Source organism: Macrotis lagotis, chromosome 1 (assembly GCF_037893015.1).
Source record: "Macrotis lagotis isolate mMagLag1 chromosome 1, bilby.v1.9.chrom.fasta, whole genome shotgun sequence".
In the NCBI taxonomy this organism is placed as follows: domain Eukaryota; kingdom Metazoa; phylum Chordata; class Mammalia; order Peramelemorphia; family Peramelidae; genus Macrotis; species Macrotis lagotis.
This window is the reverse complement of record NC_133658.1, coordinates 229,243,976-229,254,225: the sequence shown is the minus strand read 5'-3', so window position 1 is coordinate 229,254,225 and position 10,250 is coordinate 229,243,976. Positions and strand designations below refer to the sequence as shown.

General features: G+C 35.9%; 1 protein-coding gene across 3 annotated transcripts in view; it reads right to left on the bottom strand.

Moving 5' to 3' along the window:
- The window catches only part of PLCG2 (phospholipase C gamma 2), a 182,617-nt gene that overhangs the window by 14,440 nt on the left and 157,927 nt on the right, over nucleotides 1–10,250 (bottom strand). For all 3 annotated transcript variants that reach the window (XM_074209748.1, XM_074209746.1, XM_074209747.1), the window contains exons 30-32: nucleotides 7,547–7,714; nucleotides 2,971–3,059; nucleotides 312–496 (exon numbers count right to left, since the gene is read on the bottom strand). In XM_074209748.1, the coding sequence (XP_074065849.1) occupies nucleotides 312–496; nucleotides 2,971–3,059; nucleotides 7,547–7,714 (442 nt within the window). The remainder of the gene's footprint in view (nucleotides 1–311; nucleotides 497–2,970; nucleotides 3,060–7,546; nucleotides 7,715–10,250) is intronic.

The following is a 10,250-nucleotide window of genomic DNA, read 5'->3' as shown; positions in this document are numbered from 1 at the left end:
CAGGAATTAGATTTAAAAATCTGTGTAGTGAGGTAACAGAGAAACAAAATGAATTGTGAATACTAAATATTAAGCTATTTTGTTAATTACAGTATATCTTTCTCTAGAGGTGATATTTTTATCTGGAAAAATTTTGGAAGTGTGTTTACAGGGGACAGATGAGGTGAGACTAGGGACAAAGATAAAATGATTTCCAGAAAAGTCTTTGCAGATAAAAGTATAAGCACCTCGCCTAACCTTCAAGGGCCTGAGATCCCCAATATAATTGCATCCTTTAAGCTAGTAGTGAAAGATCAAGGCTGCTAACTTACCTCCTGTTGCACTTTTCCTGATAAAGCTGCAATTGATTTTCATTGACATTGAATTCATTCACCAGGGCATCTCTGTTGGCATTACGTAAATTTTGATGGGTGTCATACAGGAAGAGTTGATTATTCAGCTCTTCTTGCCGCCTTCGAAGTTGGCGACAGGAAGAATACAGCTCTTCTTCACTTTCCTAAAAAGTAGAGTGAAGACCAGAAGACACTGAAGATACAGGCTCATAGTCATCTATTGAATGTCAAAACAGAAAGGGATCTTAGAAATCAATTGGTTCCACCCCTTCATTTTAAACAGGAGGAAGCTAAGATTCAGAAAGGGAAGGTTGATTTGTCCAAGATCACCCAATTGTGCAGCAGCAGAGCCAGATCTAGAATCCAAGTCTCCTCACCTGCAGTCCATGTTTATGTCCAATTTAAGACCAGGGAGGGTCTATTTCCAACCTCTACTCAATTTCTTTCTAATCAAAATGGTCAGCGGGGGATTGAATCATTTTACAAAATACATTTTATAAAAAACTTCACCAATTCATCTCATTTGATGGGGACCCAGTCAAGTGAATTAATGACAAGGCTAAAATGCTGGTATTTTTTTCAAAAATGACTTGGAAAAAGGCCAATCAGGTTTCTATTTTTAAGTACATTGCTGAAAGGGCCTATTATAATATAGCCAATTCTCTATGTAAATCATAGGTAAATAAGAGTATATAAAATACTTTAAAAATATTTGTTCTCTCTAGCAGTTTAAACATCATCAGATGATCACATAATTACTTTGTCTAGGAAATGTTTTTTTAGGTGCTACACAAAGGTAAACTTTGCAACCAGGTTGCAGGTTATTATCAATCCCAAGTCAAATATCTGAATAAATATAGTACAAATTAAAGACACATAATTCTGATAAAATATTCTTCCTTAACTCTCAAGATACCAAAGACTGAACCCTTTCAATTTACCTGTCAAGGCTAGAAAACACAGCCATAGTTTATTATATTTAGTCAGCAAGATAAACATTCCTGCTTAAGCACCAATTAGGTGATAGGGACAGAGGAATTAAAACTAGTGAGGTACATAACACAAGATAAAAATATAATACAATTTCTTTAATACTAGGCCACCAGATGGCTCAATGAATACAGCATGGAACCTGTGAAGCCTGAAAGAACTGAATTCAAATCCCATCTCAGACATTTAGATCACATTAATTAACATCTGTCTTCCTCAAATTTCCTCATCTGCAAAATAGGGATAATACTTGTCCCTAAGGGTTGTTGTGGGAATGAAATGAGTTACTTCTAAAAAATGCTTTTCAAATCTTCAAGGATGGCATAAAAACTAGTTATTATCACCATCATTATCATTATCACTCCTATATAATCTCAAAACACAAGACTTAAAAAGAAAGCTTTATGTTTAATCAGCACTACTCAGAACTAGAAATATGAAGCAGAACAATCTTAATCTCTCACATTAAAATCCAGAAAGAAAAAAAAAATCTTTCACTTTGTTATTTCTTAATCTTCTTTGTCCTGAAAATCCAGATTACCAAGCTTGACAGAATTATGTTTAAAGTAAAAATAAATAAACTCTGAGTTTAGTGTATAAACTAGAGGTTTTTAACTTTTTAGGTATTCTGGACCACTGGCTTTCTGGTCAATTTATGTATCCATTCTCAGAATGATGCTTTCAAATGTCTAAAATACACAGGATTATAAAGGAAGCCAAATCATATAGAAATTCAGTTTAACAATTTAAAAAACAATTCCCAGGTTAAGTCCTGACATAAACTATGACAACTCATTTAATTGCTCAAAGGTCTTTTCTTTAAACATCCTCTCTTGTTCTTAGCTGTGTTCTAGATAAGACATGTTAGTTATGCAGCCTCAAGAGTACACATTAAAATGTGAGAAACATTCAACAGAATAAATAAAAATACAATAAAACATAGATAGTATTGCATTTTAAAGCTAAGTAAAAATTAGATCTTTATCTGGTTTTGCAGCCCCTGTTTCGATTAGAAGTTGATACTAATGGTAATTTGCAAATATATGAGGTGTTTCTGTAATAGCTGATATATAGCACTTTATAATTTACAAAAAGCTTTATATAGAGCATCACATTATAATATTAATCAATTACTGTTTATAATATAATTTAAAGTGATTTTATATTTTATATATTTATAAAGCAATATAATGTTGCATTTATATTAATTGATAATAATATAATTAATCATATAATATTAACCAGTTACTGCCAGCTGAACAAAATAGTAGGATTTGGAGTTGGAATGGAGCACAGTAATCACCTAGTTAACCAGTCTGCCCATCTTCAAAGATTCTAGGAAGAATTCAAGAAGAAAGTTCAATCTCTGGTCTTTTGGTCTTTTTTTTTTTTGTTCTCCTAGTAGAACACACTAAAAAGGCTGAAAGAAGGAGGAAGTTCAAGGATCTGTCAATTAACCTAAAGTTGAAGGCATCCAGTTCTTTATTTTTCAGGAGAACAAACTCTTCCTTCAGTGCTTCAATTCCCTGAGCCAATGAAGTTTACCATAAGACAGTGGGGGTGGAAAAATGGTTCTAAATCATTCTACTTACAAGTTCAGTTACTGAGAAAGAACCAAATGAGACCATCTCTGCTTCATGATACTCACCAAGACAGGACGCATCTCACAGAAAATCAGAAGAGAGGCAAGTTCAATATCTTCACTGTAACCATTTTTAAGAGGAACTGATCTAAATCCTGGGGTACAAGAATAAAACAAAAACAGAAGAATATGGGAAGTTAAGAACCTTTGCTCTGGAAGACAATCAAGAGTTTACCCACAGTTAACTCCAAGAGTGGAGATTCCATGCCCTCTGTGTAGTCCCTTGCATGGGAGTCCCCCTTGTCCTTTTTTACATACAACAGATTCATTCAGAGTCAATTTCTGCTATCATGATATTTCAAGAAATAAGATTGGGAAAATGTGCCTTTGTTAAGCATCCTGGCATAGCAGAAGGATGGGGAAATAGTTAACAGAGACAGACTAAAAACTATTAACTAAAAAGAAAAAAAAATATGTAATGGTTATAGAATATGACAAATTCAATTTTAAAGAACAAGTTGAAGTGGTTTCTTCTTAGTTCTGTCCCCACTGCTGCTGTCAGTAGGTTTAATGAGAGTGAAAGACCCAACCTTTAGGTAGGACTATTATATGACAAAGGACATGGGAGTTTTCTCTCTTATTTTTAAAGATTCCCTTGGAAGGGAATTTACAGCTTTCCTAAGCATATCACAACGGACCAAACTTGTTGAAAATTTCCTTCTTATATTCAAGGTAAAACTTTCCCACTCAAATCTTGTTTCACATTAGGTAGTGGAAAGAAATAAGAAAAACTATTCCTGGAGGTAGATTATTGTTGATCTAAGAAAAATAGAAGGGAGGGTTAAAGGAATACACTAGTATAGAAAGGAGGAAGTTCCTCATTTATCATAACTGAGGTTTGTGAGAAGAATAAACAAACATGGAGGAAGGATAGGGTAGTGGACATGAAATGAACTTCAATTTTATCTGAATGGACAAAGCAGTATTGAAAGCACACACATATATAAACGTGTGGAAAACATTTGATAGAAATATTTCAAAATCAAAAGGGTATTTTTAGATGGGGGAGGTATTAAGAGAGAGTATAATTAGGGGAAGGGAAGAGATGGAGGCAAAATAAACTTCCTAACCTTGAAACGAGCAAAAAGAAGGGAAAATTGGAATCTAAATGGGATAAATAATATTGCTTCTTGACTTCTGTGGTTTGGTTAAACAAACTGTGGTATTTAACTGCAGTGAAATATTATTTTGCCTTAAGAAATTACAAAATAAATAGAATCCTGGGTGATTTGAAATGATCTGATCCTGAGTGAAATGAAAAGACTCAAGAATATAATTTATACAAAGATGTTAGCAACATTAAAAAAAAAGTTGGGGCAGCTAGGTGATGCAGTAGGTAGAGCAGTGGAGTCAGGAAGATCTGAGTTCAAATTTGACCTCAATACTTATTAGCTGTGTGACTCTGGGCAAGTCACTTAACCTCAAATGCCTCAAAAGAAAAAATAAGATTAAAAGACTTAATTCTAGTCAAAGCAGTCAATGATCAACCATATTTACAGAGGGCTTGTGATGAAGCATGCTATCCTGACAGAGAAGTGATGGAAATTAGGTGCAGAAATAAACATTTTTCTTTGCCAGTATATAGATTTGTTTTGTGTTACTATGCTTTTTTGGTTACAAGGGTTTTTCTTTCCTTTTTGTTCATTTAACTTTTTATTGGGGGAGAATAAGGAAGGAAGAAATGTTATTAATAGTGACACCTCCCAAAAAGAGCCACTGAAATTTTTTTTTAAATACACAGAAGATAAGAGAGGGAAATTAAAGGGAAGTATAGATAAGCAAGACAGTTCTTTTCTTCCTTTTTTCCCAAGTAAGCAATGAGAAATGGAGACTCATATTTTCAGAGAGAATCATCTTTTTGTGTTTTGCTGTGTATATGGAAATACTGGCAGGGTGGGGTTGGGGGAGAGTCCTTAAGGTCATAATAAAAAAATTAACATTTTAATTGCTAGAAAGGAAATAGCACTAGATTTGAAGTCAAAGGATTATATTTTGGAACCCACTTCTACAATTTACCATCTATCTTTTGAGCGTCTTTTAACTTCTCTTGGTTTTAGTTTCCTCATTTGTGAAATAAGTGACTTGGGCTAGATGATTCCTAAAGTTGCTATATAAAAGTCTAGGTTTTGTGATTCTATATTCAAACTTATTACCCTTATGCTTGGAGACCAAGAACGGGTAACTAAGTAATGGCCCCATGAAAGAGAATTGTTCAAATACTTTTAAAGCAATATATCAGCACCTCTATTTCCGGAAATTGGGGAGAAATAAGAAGGGTGCTCCTGAAGTTTGGTCATGAAAGCGCTTGGACATACCCCTGACAATGATGTGTATCCCAGGTTATTCAGGAGCCCAGAGGACTCCAGTCATTAAATGACATAGCACATTCCTTTCAAAGCAAAGGAGAAGAAAAGGAATATTCCTTCAGAATTATTATCTCCAAGTACAGCAATCCAAGTTTCCTCACTTGTCTTCATCTTCAGTCCTGAAATAATTTTGATGGCTCACTCTGAATCCTCTTGAGGGTCTTGTCTTACTTTGGCCAAAAGTTCAAAAATTGAAATATTCAATAATGAAAAATAATGATGGATCATCATGCATGAAATTCACAAAAAAAACTTTTCATCAAAAATAGTCAGTAAAGGTAAGGACTATTTTGCATAATTTCTTCAATCCCAGATCCCCCTTGCTCACTGAGACATTATTCCAATAGCGAGAAGGAATGGCCTACTTTTTAGGAGAAATTAAATAAATGTAGTTCGCCGAGTCTGTAGTAATCCTGTGTCAAGGCATCTAGCCAATGAGAGGAATTGTCCCACAAAAGAGGAATCTGCTTCTGGAATAGATGTCCTGGCAAGAAAGACTACAGTACATTCTGTCGCTAAAAGGAAAATGAAAAGTGCTTCCAAAGTCAAGCCTCATTGATTTGGACTAACTGGGGAGACAGCCAATCTGGATCAGGAAAACATTTCAATTACAGGAATTGTTTTAAATACCATTTTATTACTTTCAAGTACATGCTGTAAGATGACTGAAGCTAACCAGGAGTTGTTGCCAAGCAGAGTTTCTTTGGGACTTATGCTACTCATGGACAGTGAAGTGATTTTTAATTAGAATATAAATAAACAGATGCTTCTAAAGTGTTGAAAAAACAGCAAACACCCTAAGTATTGGTCATGAAATCTTGCTTATAATATTAATTTGTTTGGGAAACTCTTTTCATAGATAGTCCAGGAGAAAAACCTTAGTCAAGTCTGTGTCTAATTTAAGAAAAATTTCCTAAAAGGTTTGAATTTGAATTTAAATTCATGAAATTTATTTATTTAGGAAAGGGAAAGTTTAGACTACATTGGAGCTTTAATACAAGAGAAATACATAGGAATTAGGACCCAAATCAAACATTTTGCCATGCCAGGAGTTTCCAATAACCTTCAAAGATATGATTTCAATCTTTGTGGAAGTAAAGAGTAGAATAGAATCAATATATAACTTTTCTCTTGAATGTACAATAGGCAGAGGGATGGTAGTAGGATACCAACTTCACCAAGAATTCATATATTACATCTAAGAAGAGGTTATCTGTTGTCGTAGCTTGCTCCACATGGCCCAGTTACACCAGATATTGATTCAACACTCAATAAACATTTTTTACATGTCAAAACCCTGGGGATAGAAGGATAAAAATGAAACATTCCCTGCTTTCAAGGAGATTGCATTCTATTTGGGTAAATGTATCATATACCAAAAAAGTAAAAAAAAAAATGTATAAAATGTAAAAACAAAGAAAAGTAGAAAGGTGGAAGCACTAAAACCTCAGGGAATTATGACAAAAGGGCTCTTATGTAGGAAAGTACCTGAGCTGAATGTCAGCAAGATGTTTAGCAAACACAAATGAAACAAAACAATCAAAAGAAGAGTTTAACTATTTATCAGACCAAGAAGGTGAAGTAGGGAAAAACTGCTTTCAACTTTTTATAGTAAAACAAACTTAATCATGACAGCCTGAACATGTCATTCCTGCTGCTCAAAATCTTCTGGTGGGTCCCTTTTGCTTCTTGGATGAAGTACAAAGTGCATTGTTTGGTTTGTACAACCTTTCACATTCTTTCTTCTGCCAGTTTCCATGCTGACCTACTGCCATTCATGAAATTTATTTCCATCTTGATTATTATGCATAGGCTGTCTTTCCTTCCTTCCTTCACCCCTCCTCTTTGAACACACTTTCTCCTCATCTCTAGATTGTAGGATCTTTAGTTTCTTTTCAGGCAGGACCTACCATATCAGAAATTATCCAGTTTTCCAATTTTCCTGTCAAATATTCCACTTGCTTTCAGTTTGGAAAAGGGTTTGTGATACAATGAAGATTCCAGGTAAATCTCCTAATACAAGAACTTGAATTATGTTCTTTGTTAGGAAAGAGATGTTAAAAGGTCCCAGGAGTCAGAAGCAAAATAACTCTTAATTTGAACTTCTGAGGCAAAAATTCAAAATAACAGAAAGACATGCTGATCTATGCCCAAAGTGAAATATAAGAAGTCTGATGAGAGCTCATATTTAACTGTTTAATTGAATTGACTTTTACCTGATTTTATTCCTTTAATTGGATAAGTAGCATGTGCCAGAAAGTTGGGATCGCTGAACATATCCTCCTCATAAACCACAAAACGGAGAAATGCGAGATTGGGGTCATAAATTTCAAATGTCACTTTTTCCTGAGTAGATACCCAGACTGGACTCAGGCCATTATCATCTGGAATAAAATCAAAACTTGTAAGAGCGATTGCACTTCCACACTCATCTGGCCAAGACATTCATTCCACACAAATTTTCTACTTAGGTGTTTTGAAAAATATCTTGATATCCACAGGAGTTTCTATAGGCTTAAGGCAATATGATTAAGCTTTGAATTCCACTAAGACCCTACACTTGCAGGATTTCCATATCCCATAAAGCAATTGATTTTCTCTCTTTCCTTGCACTAGGTCTAAGAGAACAAAGTTTTCTCAGATGAGGAAAGGTAATGATTTTCACTGCCTCACCCTCTCAGTTCAAGATAACAGATACCTAGTGTTTCCGTTCCATTACCTCCTTATTTCCTTCCCTCACCAAGTAAATTCATTTTTCTTTGAATTCCAGCCTCTACCTAGTGCAATAAAGGATACCTAGTTGGACAGTATCAGGGAAAGGAAAGGCAACACAGTGGAGAGAACACTACCAGGAGTCAGGATGATGAGTGCAAATCTGCCCCCGGACACTCAACAATAATAATAACTTACAACTGTGCCAAGGGTTTTACAGTATAATCTCATGTGATCTTCATAACAACCCGTGGGCAGTAGGCCCATTTTACAGATAAGGAAGCTGAGGCAAGCAGGTGAAATGGCTTGATTTGGGTCATATCTCTAGGAAGTGTCTGAGGTCAGATTTAAACTTAGGTCTTCCTGATTCCAGGCCCATATTTCTATCTACTGCATCACCCAGACACTTACTAGCTCTGTGACCATGGCCAAGGCACTTAACCTCGGTTTGTCTCAATTTCCTCTTCTGAAAAATGGGCTAAATAAAAGCACATACCTCACAAGGTGAGACTCCAATGAGATAATATTTGTAAAAGTTCTTAGCTCAGTGCCTTACAAATTTCCCTTCTTTACTTCATGAAGAAAATTGCATCTGAGCTGGGCCTTGAAGAAAAGAATAGTCCTTCCCCCCTCTTCCTCCCTCCCCTCCTCCTTTGACTCTAGAAGTCAAAGGGATGAACATACCTCCACATCCAACTCCCTTCATGCTACTGTCCACTATACCTGCCAGGAGTAAATTTGCCCCAGGAGGGGCAAAAAAGGATGGAGAAGGTTGGGGACAAGCCTTGAAATTTTGAGAGATAAGGACACCAGAAAGAGACAATGAAGATAGGTTGGTAGAATAAGTGAATGAATAAATGGATGGATGGATGGATGGATGGATGGATGGATGGATGGATGGATGGATTCAAGCAATTACTCTGTATCAAAATCTATGCCAAAGACTAGATTTACCAAGAAAAATGTGAAACAGTACCTGCTCTCAGGGTGTTCAAACTCTAATTGTTGGGGATTTGTTTTGGGGTTTCCAAATGGGTCTGGAAGAATCTCAAGAAGAACACATAGTCATCCCATCCACCTACCCCCCAATCCCCACCCCCACCATTCCTGGAACCCAGCATTTGGACACAATGGTCCCTGGATCACCCTACCCAGCATTCTGTCTCAGACCAAGGTAATGTGGGATCAGAACAATAGCTTTACCTGGGAACCTAGTCACCATTTTCTTCTCATTCCCCAAACATTGTAAACTCAGGGAGGAAGTTCATTATTGAATTTATGCAAATATCCTTTCTGACCTAAAGACCAAAGAACTGCGTTCCATTTTTCAGTTATATTTACTCAGGACCACAACCCACTCTTCTTCTACTCATGTGATTATACCCACTCAGAATACTTCCCTCCTTCCCCTCCAGTTATTCCAATCCTTCAGGAAGGCAGTGGGATTTGAGCTGAGACTCAATGGACAAACAAGATTTGAATAAATGAATGGAAGGGTAGTGGGAAGAGTCCTGGATTTTAAATCACAGGATCAGAGTTCAAATCTCAATTCTACAATTTACAGACTATAAGTTGCTGAAAAAGTCTTTTCATTTCCTTACTAGCTGTAAAAGTGAATAATCCTTTGAGGATCCTTTGAGCTTTTCAAGGGAGGACAATGGCAAGTTCAGAAGGTTGAAGAAATTGTATGACTGAATGAGCATGCAGGAATAATGAGCCTCATTCTCTGTCCCACAGGTCAAAAAAGAGACGTCCTTCTTCCTTCCTTAAACAGCTTGGCATAGAAAGCTCTCCTTCCTTTTCATTCCACTAATACTTAATTAGTCTGTACTATTCATGTGTCAATTAATAGCCTAGTATCTTCTAATGTCTCTGCTACCATCCTCTCATAGCGTCAGTTCAATCTCATTATTTAACTTTTCATATGCTAGTATCTGACCTCCCTAACTAGAATGCAAGTAAAGACTTTTTATGAAGGCAGCAGCAGGACCTGGGCTACGTTTTATCTCCACACTACCAAGAATAAGGAGATGGACTATAATTAATGTTACAAATTTATAATAGGTGTTGAAGTAGATAGAATAAAGGCCTTTGAGTAAAGAGTACCCATGTTCAAAATCTGCCTCAGATACTCACTGGCAGGGTGACCCTAGGTAAGTCATTCAACCTCTTTCTTCCTCAGTTTCCTCATCTATAAAATGAGGATAA